The 16626-nt window shown below is 40.0% G+C and overlaps 1 protein-coding gene and 1 long non-coding RNA gene across 3 annotated transcripts; both read right to left on the bottom strand.

Moving 5' to 3' along the window:
- Positions 1–8470: 8470 nt before the first annotated feature.
- On the bottom strand, positions 8471–16256 carry LOC131245552 (mitogen-activated protein kinase homolog D5). 2 transcript variants are annotated; one of them, XM_058245088.1, is made up of 6 exons: positions 15825–16255; positions 15576–15705; positions 12540–12677; positions 10675–11007; positions 9455–9635; positions 8471–8908 (listed from the first exon to the last, which is right to left on the bottom strand). In XM_058245088.1, the coding sequence occupies exons 1-6, from the start codon at positions 16064–16066 to the stop codon at positions 8733–8735; spliced, it is 1200 nt and encodes a 399-aa protein (XP_058101071.1). In that variant the 5' UTR covers positions 16067–16255; the 3' UTR covers positions 8471–8732. The 2 variants fall into 2 exon arrangements, with proteins under 2 accessions (XP_058101071.1, XP_058101072.1); XM_058245089.1 differs by lacking the exon at positions 12540–12677 and having other exon boundaries at positions 15825–16256.
- Positions 14678–15569, bottom strand: LOC131245553 (uncharacterized). The gene is made up of 2 exons (XR_009170913.1): positions 14972–15569; positions 14678–14915 (listed from the first exon to the last, which is right to left on the bottom strand). It is a non-coding gene; the product is annotated as an uncharacterized LOC131245553 (long non-coding RNA).
- Positions 16257–16626: the final 370 nt, after the last annotated feature.

Raw genomic sequence — 16626 nt, forward strand, 5'->3', positions numbered from 1 at the left:
TGCTCATGTTCTTCAATATCTGGATCTTCATAAGCGTTATCAGCACTACTATTATTGATGGCGAGGTTTGCCACTTTCCGCTGGGACAAGTATTTAATAGGTGACCCGGATAGCCACAACGATAGCAGTTATCGGGCCTTGGCCGAGCATAGGGGTTCGGGATTCTACTTGGACCAGCAGCAGTCGATACGCTCCTTTGGGATCTAGCTTGCCCACTTCCCTGATCTCGGTTCTCAGACGTAGGAGTTTAAGTGTGTGCTCCTACGGGCTCCTTCCCCTTGGGCTGTGTAGTTTCCTGGGGCGAACCTGCCACAGGGATCCTTGCAGTAGGATAGGTCCATGTGTTAGGATGTTCAAGTTGCGCTTCTGCCTGAGTAGCCAACTTGATCGCTTCATTCATCGTCCAGACGGATTGCATCTGGACCCGATCCTGGATAGCCATATGCAATCCACCGTTGAATCGGGCAACTTGCTGCGATTCAGTCTTGACCAAATCGTTACACGCCGCCAGGTAGTAAAATTCTTCTGCGTATTCTCTCACCAACCGACTACTCTGTCAACAATTTTGGTATTGCTGGAATAATACCTGATCGTAATCGCTAGGGAGCATCGGGCACGTAGTAGCTGCTTCATCCGCTGCCAGGTGCGGATTGGTGCTTTTGTCTGTCTGGTTCGCACGAGTTGCAGTTGTTCGCACTAAGCTGAAGCTCCTCCGTTTAACTTATAGGCCACAAGCTTGACCTTCTTTGCTTCAGGGATGTCCATATATTTGAAAAATCGCTCAACTTCAGAAAGCCAACCGAAGAAATCTTCAATATGTACTTGGCCACTGAAGCTAGGAATATCAACCCGCATCTTGAATTCTCGATCCGTTCGATCTACTCGATCGTCGCCATGTCTGGGGTGTTGGAAGATTATGTCATTGATTTCCTCCTCACTGGATCCCCCTTCCTCAGGAATGACCCTTGGATGCACTGCCGGTACTATCCTGCGATTAGGGCGATTACGAGTTTCAGCAATTGCCGGTGGAGGATTACCACCAAGAACACGGAGTTGCCTTAGATTTTCTGCCAAGAGATCCGTTATGTGGTCGATGGAAGCCTGCAGCCCTTGCATGGCTTGCTGATTCTCTCGTTGCGTTAATTCGAAAGCTACTACCATTAAAGGTAAATTCCCTAGAGCACCGCCCATGGGATTGTTGCCCGACCCGTCGTTAGAAGTCATCGATCCGAAGAGAAACCTCACTCTTATACCAAACTGACGCAGGGGAGGACGTAAAGTCGAGCACCATCTTCCTCAAGAGGATAACTACTCCGAATCCACGGAGCTTCTCTGGACTCCTCAAAGAGACTTCTTGAATCCACGAGGAAAGAAAGAAACAAAATAAAAATAAATTCTAATAAATTCGAAATTGATTAATTCCTCCATAAAAACGAGTTCACAACCCTTGAAATAGGGGTACCAAGCAATGGGAAAAAAATCAGAGTCAAACTACAACTAAAACTCCTAAAATTCGCGACTTACTATAAATAGTAAACTTACTATTTATAGACGGTTGTGATGTCTACTAGTGCGCAGGGTTTTCGGCCAAAAATAGTAAGTGTCCTATTTGGCTTCACCAAACCGTTCTCCTAATTATTTTAAGCTCTTTTCACATTGGGCGCAACTCCTAAAGCCCGACGGATGAAGAGTTATAATCAAACTAAAACTTACTATTTATAGTAAAAACGAAATTAAAACAAGGAAATGACCGTCGATCAAGGGGTTTTTTGCAATTCCGGGCTATGTAACCTGACGTAGCAGGGTTGGTTAGCCAAAGTAGCTCGTTCTACCCCAAAATCATATATTTTACGTTAGATAACTCATTCCGGATTATGAGATATGCCCGATCTAAGGTCCGAAGTCCGAATCACTTCTATTGTCAACTGGGCCTTTTCTGATCCATCTTAGCCATGAAACCATCCGCGACCTGCTCTACATCACTAACACTAACGTGTGAACTAACAGTGGGGTGTACTAACAAGCTAACAAATTTTTTATTTTTTTAAAAAAAAAAAAAGCTCGGCTGCAGATGGGTCCGCATTCAGATGCCTCTGGGAGACTTGCAAGAGTTTCAACACTAGGTCATTGGTTTGTGTACTCAGTGTGGTGAAATCCATTGTGGTGCGTGAAACTTTCCTTGGGCCCATTTTCCATACAACCTGTTCCTAAGGTCACACAAACCTGAATGAATTCGTCAATGAGATTTAGGGCGATCTGTGCATCCACAGAGGGGACCACCAGATCAACGGTGTTGATCACTGAAACATGATCAGAGCCCTTGGATGCTATTCGCATCCCCGGGGCTGAGGACTATAAAGTTCTTCCTAACATGTCATGAGATTCTTGCAAGTTGTGACAGAACGTTTTCCAACTTTGAAGTAGGCTTTCAAAAATATAAAGTCAACTTATTCCTCTCCGTTTATTTGACTATCAAAAACTATCTATAAAAAATTTAAAATAAATTGCTTTGAATCATCACCGTACATGGAGCCAGTGGTCCACTAACATTGGATCCTCCACCATACCATACATGGGAGCTACGATCCGTAATCTCATCCTACAGAGCCTCACCATGGATGGCCTATGGTGCAAAAAATCCCATTTATTGGATTATCCAGAGGGTCCTACCATGGCCTTCAAGTGTATATATACCAGCCATTGTTTATATCAAGTGGGTCATTCACAGTGGGGCCCACCATTTTATTGCTTCTGATCAGCATCTTGTCCACCCAATGTGCACCGCTCAGGCATGAGGACTACAATTTCAGGTGGTGCTGCAGACTTGGTTGAAGCACTATCAGCTCTGATGCAACCTCAAGATTCCCGGTAATACTCTAGTAGAGTGTGATGGTTAGAGTTGAGAGGATTGATTTTCTCACAAGATTGTTACGTAGGATTACATTTCTGTTTTCAGGGGCACTACAGAAAGTAGTAGTAATGATGCATGTTCTACTCTAACTTCGGTTAATTTAATTTCAGGTAGGGGACTGCCTAATCCAAGCATACCTTAACCGTTCTTTACTTGGATGGGTGGAATTTCTCTGTTCCATGCATATTCCTGAATTTTTCAGAATAAATAAAATGATTCTTTATCAGAATGATGGGTATCTTTGTTACATTAGTAAATTTTCATTTATTGATCCCACTCAACATATTTAGACGCACAGGAGAATGTTCTTTTGCTAATATTATTATCTGTATTTTATTTATTTATTTATTTATTTTGTTAGCTTGTTAGTACACCCACTGTCAGTTCACACTTTATTGTTAGCCAACCCCCTCTAAGGAATGGATAGCAAGACCTCAGCATTGAAACGAGGTATCTTTCACTCGGCCTACCACTTGAGCTATAGATCCGGGTGTGATATTATTATCTGTATTTGGTACTAGGTCATTCATAGAATGAAATTTTACCAATTAATACGTCATTAATTTTAATTTGATATTTACATCCTGGTAACTAGGGGTGTACATCGGGCCGAACCGAGTCAAACTGGGCTCAACCCTGCCCGGCCCGATCACCGGGCCGACATATCCAGCTTGAACTCGGCTCGGTCAGCAATCGGGTGAGTTCGGGTTAAGTTTAGACGAGTTTCAGACCTTACAACAAATTCATGCAAAGGACTTTGACAAATTCAAATGGTTAAGGTAAGGATATATATATATATATAAAAGGAAAAGGTACTATGCGCTCGACCTCACGAGTCCGTCCCATGAGGTGTGTGGGCCCCACCATGATGCGTTTCGAACATTTACCCCATCAGTCAGATGCACCATTCCATCATGGGCCTAGGTCCCAAAAATCAAGTCAATCCGTGACTTGTGTGGGCCACACCACATACAGAAGTGGAGAGGGTCCGTGCACCATTAAAACATTCATAACCATTTTTTGGGCCCACCGAGATGTGGTTTGCAAATCCAACCCATCCATTATGTGTGTCCCACTTGGATGAGGGTTCAGACCAAGTTTCAGACGCATGCAAATTTCAGGTGGGCCCTACCAAGTGCTTTTATATGTTTTAACGGTGTCTTCACATGATTTTAGATGGTATGGCCCACCTGAGTTCCGTATATGGCTAATTTTTGGGATATCCTATAATTTAAAGGGGACCCATCAAATGCACGGTGTTGATGGTCGACACGCATCACGGTGGGGCCCACACAGCTCTACCTCACGGGGGCTTATCGTGAGGTCGAGCGCATAGTACCTTTTCCCATATATATATAAACAATCGAGTCGGGGCAAGTTGAGTCGGGTTTCGGACCAATTCAGACCAAACTGGGACCTGTTCAAACTCGGCCCGAACTCAGTTTCGAACTGAAGAAAATGGCTCATCCCAGATCGAACTCAGTTCCAGGTCGGACCGAGTCAAGCTTTTTCGAACCAAATCGTGCGAGTTAACCGAGATAGCTCGGTTCGTATACACCTCTACTAGTAACTTTTTCAAAAGGATTATCAATAACTATCCCATTAATTTAAATAATTATCACCCAGGTACTTTGTTTGATTTTTAACGAAAGTTGGGTTTGGGCAGTGATAATAAGGGGTTTGAGAATCGGGTGGACCCCATCATAATATTTATGTGGAATCCACTATGACAACCAAGGGCATCATCCCATATTAGGCCTAGGGCCTAAAAATCAGCCTCATCCATGATTCAAGTGTACCATACGATTAAAAATAATGTTCACCATATCATACACTTACCCTTCAAGTTCTTTCCATTAATATGGCTCACCTAAATTAATAATAGGTCTGATTTTTTTTGGGCTATACATCCAAATTTTGGTTTGGAATCTAATAGTTGGAGTGGTTTTTATATAATCATTAAAGCTAATCACAAACCAAGTTAGCTCAATTAGCTCAATCAATTCCACGGGTTGGGCCGAGCCAGAAATCCTAGGTTGTTTCAAAATTGAACCCAACCCGGTTTGGTTCGGCCCAAACCTTGGCTCAATTTAGCTTGGCCAGGTATGAATGTAGTATAAATACAATTTAAAAAAAAAAAAAACAAAAAAACAAAAAACTTTTTAGTTTAAATATTTCAATGTTTGACCATAATATTACCTTAACTTTTATTTAATTTATCATAGATTCTAATTCATAAGCTTTAGGTTTGATTGTTCATTTATTCTCTAATTTGCTTCTTTTGTCAATAATTACAAAATCAAACCAATCAAACAAGCTAAACTCGATTTGGCCTAAAAAATAGAACTCGGATCAGCTCGACCCTAGCTTGAAACTTGTTAAAACTCGAATTGGCTCGAACTTGACTCGAGTATAGCTCTATTCAATTATCAAACCAAGCTGAGCTAACCGGGTCAGCTCAATGATCAAGCTAAGCTGAACTCAAGCCAGGCCCCTCGGCCAAAAGACCCAAGCTGAGCTGGGGCAGAGTTCGGCTGATTCGTCTCATGTACGATTGTAGTAATCATGATGATGGGACTTGTAAAAATTAAGGGTGGACATTTTTATCCGATTATTTCCTTTAATACAAACCACCTGAAATCACAAGTCAGCCTGGTTGTTTTTCTCTATGCAGGGCCTAACGTGGGATATGCATCTAATGGTTAAAGCGGATTTCACCGCTCATATATTTAAAAAAGAGAAAGACCCACATTCAACTAGTTGGACCACAAATTTATTTTATTTTTTAAAGATACCTTCTAACGCATTGTGTGTGTGCAACATCCAACCCATACAATGAATTGGAATCACCATGATGGTTTCTTTGTGCAAAAATAAGTCACATGAACTTATTTATTGGACCTCGCTTGTATTTTGCTATTTATCAATGGTAAAATAATTTTCTATAGGCTGGCCCAGTGGATAATTAAATGGGGCTATTTTTCAATAGGTAATCCTTATTGTGGGGCCAACTTATCGGAAGGATGGGATGTTGCATTGAATTAATAAGTTTGAAGTTATCCACTTGGTGGACCATAACTCGTGGTCCAACCCACACGTTCTCTTTAAAAAGTACTTTAGATGATACCACCTTGAATTTGGGCCCCACCTAAATTTATATGCAAGATCCACACTGACAATCAAATGTATAATCCCATGTTAATCCCAAGGACAAAAAATCAATCTGACATGTAATGCAGGTGGGCCACATCAAAGGAAACAATTGGTAGAAAGGCATACGCCCTTGATTTTTATAGGGCACACCATAATTATTATTTGAAATCTACTCTAATCATTAAATTTCAAACCAAAATTTGGGCCTTAGGACTAACATGGGATGACACAAGTGGTGGTAAGTGGATTTCATATAAACATCAGTGTGGGACCCACCTAAGCAACTAATCCCTCACCCGCACCATCAAACCCCAACTTCCCTTAGGAAAGCTAGAGGAAGGTAATCCGTTAAAAATTACTTAGTTAAATGAGGTATTTTATACACAACCTTTTTAAAAAGGGTACCAGAATGTAAATATTATATTAATGCTGTAGTAACTTATAAGATTCTTTCATAATATTACCATACCTTTCATATTCATTATGGGTTGGTTTTTTAATTTTGAAATTGTTTTAAATTCTTTTTTTTCATTTAATTCTTCATTATTTTATGATTCATTAAAAATATGCCCATATAAGATCTTTAAGTCATCAGTAAAATGACTTTAAATTATAAATGTAATTAGCTACTTTTATTCAAAAAGAAAAATGCATTAGCGTGTTCCAAATGACTTCATTAGCTTAATACATTATATGCTATAATACAATATTTTTGTAATCTATAAATGGGTGAGCTATCCAAAGTCTAATCATACAACCATGCCAAAATAGGTACCTTTATAAAAAGGAAGGAAATGTAGCTTTCAGGCAGGACTTCCACGGCTAGTTGACCACCATTTTGAAAATGGTGGTGACTCATCCAATTGATGACTCTTGAACGCATGGTTAAAAGTAAAATACTGAGCGGCCAAATTCAAGGGGCAGATCAGCTGCTTGTTATATAATTTTCTCAGTGTAATTTTTTAGGTTACACTCCATCCATACTTGGGTCAGCAATTTGAACGGTCTGGATTCTACATCGAGGAGTTACCGTGATTCTTAAAATGGGGGTACGCTCTCTTAAGAGTGTAGGCTCAGTTTCCAAAGATGAGGTGTTTTTAAGGTGATCTAAAGTCCAACGGGTTGCACCACAAGTTAATATTTATTTATGGATAACTTCCGACCTGTCATGTCATGTGTGTGTGAAATCCAACCCATCCAGTTGATTGTCCCATCATGAAGACCACGTTGTGAAAAAATCAACCACATCCGTCTCATCAAGTGGACGATACTTGTATTTTGTCATTTATCTGTGGCTAGACATGTTTTCTATGGTGTGGTCCATTTTCATTCTTCCAATAGTGACTGGGCCGTGATCTAAACATTACATTGTTTGGAGCGTTACAGCCCTTCATTTAGTGGCACATAAAAACTAGCAATGGCTCCCACGTGGATGATTTACAAGGAGTGGCCGAATATATATATGCAAGAGAGGGAGTTTCGCCACAAAGAGGTGAACATGACAAAAGCCCACATGATGTAACTAAACTGAAATGAGAAGAACATACAACACAAAGCTCATCCCTTCTTACTTTGAATCTGAACTTGGAGCGGGCTGTCCCACCCAATCTGACGTTAGATTCTCCGGTCCTCGAACTGTACAACCCCTTTACACAGACTCGAGCCTCTTCATATTCCGTTGAATCTAGATGCTCCTCTCGGCTAAAGCCCAAAATAACGGCCCATTTCAGTAAATTAGTCTCCACATAAATGGGCCACAGCGTTCTAAGGCTGCTGGATAAATGTTGTCACTTTTACCGTTAATAATCATTTTAGGAAAAATTTCACTTCTTTTTTATTTTATTACCCACATATATTTGATATTTCATGATCACATTTGGCCCAACCAAAATGGAAGATCATTGCTGTGCAAGGCGTATTGGAGGGTTAGGATACCCCAACCTGGGTGATTTTCTAGGCATAGACCATCCGGGTGGGGCCAACAGCATCAGCTGATGAAATTGCTTAGCTTGAATCCAGTATTCAACAATCCATCTGCTTTGTCAAAGGAGAAGACAATATCATCGCAGCGTTAGGGCCCACCCTTGGTGACTGTTCCCCAGGTGGACCTAAAGATAGAGACACATGGACTAAATATTACACTCACCATATGATCCTAACCATCCACTAGATTACCACAAATAGATGGCAGTGTAGTATTTGGAAGGCCTGCACAGCACTCGGCTAGGTAATCCAGTTATTGTGATTATCATGACTCTCTGATTATGACAACTCCATGGCATGTCCCACCAGATGAAGGGTCCAATCACAGGATCATCCCAACCCATCTTCAGAATGATAATGCTTTTCATTTTCATCGCAAATGCTAGAGTTATTTTTCAAATAGGAGAACAGAAGCGACAAATGGTCAGAACAAAGAAGCAAGTTCTCATGCATTGGGAACATCTTACTGAATGATTTGAATCATCAGCGTCCGAAAACAAACATCCATACAAATCTAACCACCAAATATGCAGAATCCCCAGAAGGCCTCGTGCATTCAAATCATACAATTACCCGACCACATTTCTCACCGAATCATATTTACACTGACAAATTTAATTATCACAACATACACCACACAAGGATACAACGATTAAAATGCGGCAACGGAGGAGATGTGAAATTCTTACTGCTGCATATACTCAGGGTTGAATGCCATGGCCTCTCGGTATATCAGGTCCTTCATCTGCTCCTCTGTCAATGCATGCTGCTCAAAGTCGAAGATGAAGGGCATCGAGCAGATTGGCTCATCGCTGATATCATGCAGTGATGTCAGGTATGGATGTGCCAGTGCATCCTCAACTGCAAACCGGAATAAAATAGAACATCAGCATCATCATTAGCCTTGTGGCACTAAACAGCTATAATTTTTTTTTTTGTGGGCCGAAGGTGGGACTGCCAAAATCACCAAAGGCAATCCATACCATACTACTATTGGCAAGCCATGCAAAAAAACACACCAACTGGATGATCCAAACCGTCCAATCGATTTAAAGCCATGGAGACCCAGTTTTTTTGTTTTTTTTTTTTTTGAAAAAGATAAAACTATGGAACATTTTTATTGGAAATTACTAACCTTTTAAATCTACCTAGAGAGAGGAATTGCTCACTGAAATATTATTACATATGATGCAAGTATAATGGATAAAGCCAGGATAACAGATATTGTCCATGGCGAATGGACATGACATTCCTGGTGCATTCAAAATTTTAAGACAATGTATGCACAGGCCCAACATATCAGATGCATCACAATTTTATCAGCATCATTCACTTTGTCAGTTTCAGCGAATACCAAACATGGAGTTTCAGGGAATACCGAACATGGAATGTAGGGAAGAACTTTACCAGTGATTCTCCGACGGGGATCAAATGTCAACATTTTCTCAACTAGATCAATAGCTTCAGGGTGAACGTTTGGAAACTTCTCAGTAAATGACTGCCGAGGGTGACGCTGAAGTTGCCGTATGTATCTTCTTGCATTTTCATTCACATACCCCAAATCAGCCTCAGTTGGTGTGCCAATCAGCTACATTTATAACATCAATTGTCATACTTTAGTACAGAATTATTCATATATGCATACTTCACATATCGCAGTACAGAAAATCATGATGCATGAATGTGCCATGCATCTAACATTGTCCATGTAATAAGAATATGCAGGAAAGCATAAAAAATGAACATAACTATGGATCTGCATGCCAACACATTTTAGCATCATTCATGTGTGCAAAACACTTGATGCATGCATTGAATAAATGCACACACCAGCTAAAGGAGGGGTTGTGTCAGGTTGGCAACCAGCATCAAACTTAGGCCATAACTTTCATCATGAATCTGAAAAATAAACATTCCAAACTCATCTCCTGGTAATGTGGAATGGTGGAACATGATTGTATAGCCGGCCCCAATTAACTGGGATAAGGCTTAGATGAAGATTATGATGATGATGATGATGATGTGTTTAAAGGCTGACTAAATTGTGAACCATCTGTTCATTCTGTGCTCGTGTGAAATGGAGGTACAGTGTTGGATTCTTAAGTTGCTCCAGGTGGCGTTCTCCATGCTGCACTCCATAGGAAAATTTTTGGGAGTGAATGCTGGTTGCGTGGGCAAAGGCTGCCAGACTTCTTCGGAAACTGGATCTCTTGGCGGTGATGAAAACATTATGTAGAGGAGGGAACAATAGGATGCTCCACAACAAGTTGGAAAGCATTGCACATGACAAGAAGGGTCATAAGGGTTTGTAACTACTAAGGGAAGGTGATTCTAGTGACTGGATAATGTTTACTCACAGATTCTAGCACATTTCTTGACCCTTTTGTGCATCATTGGGCAGAAAGGGTAGGGTAGATTTGGATGATAGGGATCTTAAACAAGAATAAGGGCAGAGTAGATTTGGATAATAGGGATCTTAAGCAAGAATAAGGGCAGGGTAGATTTGGATAATAGGGATCTTAAACAAGAATAAGGGCTGGGTAGATTTGGATAATAGGGATCTTAAACAAGAATGCCTAGTAATAGAGCTACTGGAAAGAAACATGGTACAAAATTCATGACTTCACCTCCATTAACAAGCGAAGTTGGTGCACATGGTCTTTCCCTGGAAATAGAGGCTTCCGCTCCATCAATTCCATGAAAATGCAACCTACAGACCACACATCAATTGCTGCAGTATACTCTGCAGAGTTTAACAACAGCTCTGGTGCCCGATACCATCTTGTAACAACATATTCCGTCATGAAATCACTTTCAGAGGTGATACGAGCAAGTCCAAAATCACAGATCTTCAAATCACAATTGGCATTCAAGAGAAGATTGCTTGGCTTTAAGTCCCTGTGAAGAACGTTTGCAGAATGTATGTATTTCAGTCCACGGAGGATCTGATACAGGAAATACTGCAAAAGAAAGCACCAGAAAAAAGGTGTTAATTTGTTGAAAGCAATTGGTGCGAAGATATTGGAAAGAAAAAGTAGAGTATTTAAACAATGGCATAATGCAACATTCACAAGAACAATGAATCTGGGATCACTCAAGAAAAAGGTCAGACATGCATATAACAAAAGCATGCTGTGCATAAAGAAAGATCTAACAGCAAGGCTAATCGCACTCCCAAATCATTATGAAAGCCCAGGAGTAAGCCTTGAACCATTAATGCACTTGATCAGATTGAATCCTTAATGCACTTATCAGATTGCACACAAAGTTCGGATTAGAGCTACAGTTTAGCAAACGTTTGCACTGACTTACATGGACGACAAGGAAGTTTACAAGAGCTTAAAAACTAATCAAACCCTTTTCTTTTCCTTTGTAACAGAATATGTACAATTTTATTAAAAACTAATCAATGAATTAAAAGAGAGTTTGAAAAAAAAAGAAACAACAGTATTCATTTAATGAGATGGCCATCACGGTCTACAAACTTCTAGTATAATGACATTATAAAATCTAGTAGTATAAAACAAAAGGCCGTGTTAAATTCATGGGTTCTATGGTCTACGTGAATTTGCAACCATGAAGCATTAATAAAGTTTTCTGAATTTATTTTCAGCATATTGGCAAACACTTTTACTGGCAAGTGTTTAGTCAAATCAACTTTTAGCATTTCCATAGCCACAAGTCAAATCCATAGCAGCTTCCATAATCCATTGTGGACCTCTAAATCACTAGCCACATCCGTCTTATTCCCAACCTCAGGTATCAAGACCAGCGCACGACACCTTTGGTACAAAGCAAGGTACTCCAACAAAGCTGGCTGCTCTCTTCTCGATTCAAGTCCTTAACAACCTTCCACAAAATAATCTCCTATTTATAATGCTACATTTAGTGCAAAAATAAAATGCATATACAAGCTTCTCAACTTGGTGCAAGTCAACTCACCTTTGTTTAATGCCAACAAAGATGCATTTAACAAGGCCAAATATGCATGTTCAGATTTTCACCACAGACTGAAAGTCATAGGAGCAAATCCAATTTTTCCCCACCAGAAACCTGAAAATCAGAAACTTTTCTCAGGATTGTAGAGAATTATTATCATCATCTAAGCCTTGTCCCAGTTAATTGAGGTCGGCTACATGAATCCTTTTCTGCCGTTCCACTCTATCAAGGGGACCATAACTTCAATTAGACCATAGGTCATCAAGTCTATTGTAGAGACTGTTTGTTAGCAAAACATTAATCTTTTGACAAGATATAACAACAAGTGACTACTAAAACTAGTAATATGAACCAGAAACAATATATTCTAACTGAATCGATACGGATTGCTTGGAAAATGTCCCTCATCAATAAGAACATGATAATGTCACCAACGTACTCATCAACACCATAGCCTTGTCCCAGCTGCTCAATTCTATTTATAATTATTGTAAGTCTACTGACAATTATCATTGGCTCTTAATCTATTTACTATGAAAATCTTAAATATAACCTGACAGTGCTCCTCTGATAAAGCTTGATTGGAACGAATAATTTGATGAAGATCAGTGTCCATGAGCTCATAAGCAATGTACACATCATTAAATGTTTCCCTACGAGGAGGTGGTATTATATCTCTGATAGCCACGACCTGTATGACAGAGAAAAATGCAACCAATCAGCAATAGATATTGATGTGAGGGTGTATGTGCACAACCAGGGAGCTGAACTTTAGAAATGTGAAATGAGGAAAGTTTTGACTGCATAAGAAACATTTAAAGAATCAAATAGATATAACCCACACCTCTTCCTGAAAGACATTCTCAATAAAGGGTGATATCAAATAATGTTGCAGATACAACTCAAAACAATGTTAGGCGACTGTTTTTGTATGGTTTTATGTTTTTCGGTTCTTTCATGTGAGGTATATTGTGTAAATATATGGCTTGGCTGTTTGTGTATAATTTATCTGTATTGAAGATGGCATCATTATTCCATGATTGAAATAACAGCAGTCTTTGTTTTTTTTCCCCAAAATTTCAAGCCACATACATCATTTCCGCCTAATTAATCCTTGAATTATACAGCAGGTCTATCGTATAGATCCTCCACTCACATTTTTCACATGGTAGCAAAGCAGGGCCAAATATCCTATGTTCTCACATCATTCTTTGCATGCATGCATGCATATGGGCTCTTTCACTAGCACAGGCTTGATAACAGCAACAAAAGTCATCCCTGCAGCCGCCAAGGTGTTCTATAACAGTAACGGTGGCCGTAACGGCCACCGCCTTTACTGTTACAATACTGGCCATTACAGTTTTTTTTTTTTTAACCCATTTCGGGACACCATTACAAGGCCATTATAGGCAGTTTTTCTTGTAACGGCCATTACAGCCCTGTAACACGTAACGGTTATGCCATTACGTAACCGTTTTTGTATACCTTGGTAGCCCCAGTTATTGTTGTTGTTAACATCACAAGTTACATGGCAGCAACTCATGCATGTGCATTGATTGGGTTTTGTTTCCTTTTTTTATTTTTTCCTTTATCGATCATAAGAAATTAGCTATAACATTAGTAAAACAGGCAGAAACGATCCAAGAGGCCAAGATAGGGCCCTAAAATACACAATGGAAGATTATTGGAAGATGAGCCCTGATACTGAAAAAGTGACATAACCCAATTCTACTTCAGGTTCATATTGTTTTTATCGTGATTGGGTCCATCTCCATTACTTCCTTTCTGTTACTGAGAAATCAGATCAACCAGAACCATAAAATATAGGTGAACAAGAACGATAAAGAAGAGACATGCATCTTGTGACAGATGACGTACTCCTCAAGAAAGCAACAGTTCCCTTTCCATCTAATGACATTTGAAGTATCCCCAATCTCTATCTAACAGTAAGGAGCAGAAGATGCAGCCTTGTTACATATTCTATCTAAAGTAAGTTAGATATTCTTTCTTTACATCACATATTCTTCACACAACAGGGTGTCATTCGCTTTCAAATATTCATAAAGGAAGGCTGCACGTTGAGTGGATATATCTGTGGTATTTCACAACCCACCAAAAGATGTGAATCTACATTACCAAACTAATCACCCTTTTTCTTTTGCCAGGTAGCAAGCTCAAACCCCCAAATTGTCTGTGTAGAGGGGGGGAAAATCAATGACCAGATTACACGCTTGGCTCGAAACTGCAGTGGGAGCTCAATATGCTCCACCTACGATGGCATCTGACTAATACTGACTTAGAAGCATAGAAAATGTGAATAGAAAAATCAAAACAATACCCTTCACGGAAAATATCTACTACAATTAAGCATTCACATCCTGCCAACTGGAATCTGAATCTTTCCTTCCCATTCCGAGGATGTAAATATCGAAAAATCTTCTTCCCCCCTGATGTACTTTGTCAAGACAAAATGGCAAGCCACTTTGGTTGTTCAACGAGATGTAAATCACACCTTTTACTTCACAATAGAACTTTCTAAAAGGATCTGCAGACCCATGTGGAAGTTACGGAATTGCTCAGATCAGTATCTGTTCCTATCTCAACTGTGATCTGGGAGAGGGAGGGCAGGGAAATGCTAACATGCTTAATGTAGTCTGCATTTCTTTGTGTGACCCCAAAAAGAGAATACTAGAAGTATTTCCAAACAGTCCCTTCCATGGACTTGGGTCTTGGGATTTGCATTTTAACAGTGGAACTGAAGCCTTCAAATTTCCATGCGCTATCTGCAATCTCAAGAGAAGGATGAATGATTTGATCGTAGCAGAAGTCCTCACTCTCATGAACCAATCAACATTACATAAAATAGTCAATTCTTGTAGCAGAGAAACTTCCCCCTTTTTTTATCTTTTTCCCAAAAACTCAGTCAATTCTTGTAGCAGAGAAACTTCCCCTTTTTTAATCTTTTTCCCAAAAACTCAGTAAAACACCATATTCGACAACAACTCTCAACACTAAAGAGATACAATCTTTGAGAAGAAATACAATGGAATTTTTTAAAACAATTTTCAACAAAGTTCAAGAAATACTCAATTTTAGTGACAACCTCTCCCCTCCTAATAATTTCGCTTCAATTCTAAATCAATGTTATCATCTCTAAGGGTATGTTTGGTTGCACCTCCAAATATCATGAATCGTGAAATTAAGGGTGTGTTTGGTTGCACCTGCAAATTTCATGATATTTGATGCACAACCAAACACATCCTAACAGCATGGTGCAATGTATTAAAGTTTCCAATAAATAGTCACTAATGCCAATAGGGAATTAAAAATGGAGTCAAGACAGCAAGTGTACAAAAGAAAAAGAAAAAGAAAATTTAAAAAAAAAAAAAAAGAAGCAGAGAGTGTGCAATGGTCTATAAAGACAACATCAGATCTTGATCATTGATCAAGCTGGAGATTCTCGCTGTCACGCTCCCTCTGATCATTGATCAAGATCAAGATCAAGATCATCAATTCATCAGATCTTGATCATTGATTAGTCTCGTCAATTCAAGAAGGCAGTATCACGACATAGCCACCACTCACTGACATTTTCATGATCCATATGTCGAACAAGCTTTATCTCCCGCAGCGTCCGTTTGGCATCGATCTTGTTGTCAAAGGCGTTCGCGATCTTCTTGACTGCTACTTGCTCGCCCGTCTCCGAATTCAAAGCCGAACTAAAAAAGATTTCAAAGAAAAAAGAAGGAAGAAATGCGAAAAGGGGAAGGGGTTATCGGAAAAGCACATGAGCTTTGCAATAATTACGGAAGGGCGGAGGGCTGGAGGGCGTAAATACCAGACGATTCCGTAGGCGCCCTTTCCGATGGGCATGATCGGAGGCTTGTATTTGGCAGTGACCTCGAAGATGTTGCCGAAGATGTTGTACTGAACGAATCGGCCGCCGTGGCTGGGAACCGCCGGAATATTTTCCATCCCGTTCGGCGCCGGCATGGAAGACGACGTAGGCGGCGGCTGGGGCTGCTGCTCCGCCTCGTCCATGATCGTGTCGGAAAGCTCAGCTGCCGAAGCAGCGTCCATCTCTGAAAACCCTAGAAATTCCTTTCAAGGCGAAAGGAAGGAGAGAGAGAAGAACAAGAAGAAGAAGAAGGGGTTTTGGTTTTCTGGGAGTTTTCTTTTGCTTTTCTTGCTTTTCTTTTTTTACTCTGCGGAAATGAAGCTGGTTTTCGTTGTCTGAGCTCTCTCTGCGTGTATATGAGGGAAGCGGATTGGCTGGTGTACCACACCTATATAGCTGCTGAAGTTACGTGTCGTGCGAAGACGAGCACTGACGCTCCTCGATCTCCAAGTTGTACGAACGGTTCAAAGGAGATCAAAGTTACATGGGCTCTATAGTAATGTATTTATTATATCTACACAGTTCATATATTTTTAGAGATCATTTTACAGCGTTGTACAAAAAATGAATCATATTCAAAGATCATCTGGACCACACCACCAATAGCAGCGGAGATAATGATTTTCACTGTTAAAAAATTCATAGGGCCACCGTAACGTTTATTTTCCATCTAATCTGTTCATAAGGTCACAAAGACCTGAATGCAGAGGAAAAACAAATTTCATATTGATCCAAAACTTCT

This window comes from Magnolia sinica, chromosome 5, assembly GCF_029962835.1.
Source record: "Magnolia sinica isolate HGM2019 chromosome 5, MsV1, whole genome shotgun sequence".
Lineage (NCBI taxonomy): Eukaryota > Viridiplantae > Streptophyta > Magnoliopsida > Magnoliales > Magnoliaceae > Magnolia > Magnolia sinica.

Coding starts and splice junctions, on each gene's coding strand:
- LOC131245552 (XM_058245088.1), bottom strand. CDS start 16,066: ATGGACGCTGCTTCGGCAGCTGAGCTTTCCGACACGATCATGGACGAG. Junction 15,706..15,824: donor GGCGCCTACGGAATCGTCTG/GTATTTACGCCC, acceptor AATCTTTTTTAG/TTCGGCTTTGAATTCGGAGA. Junction 12,678..15,575: donor GACATATGGATCATGAAAAT/GTCAGTGAGTGG, acceptor TCTGTCATACAG/GTCGTGGCTATCAGAGATAT.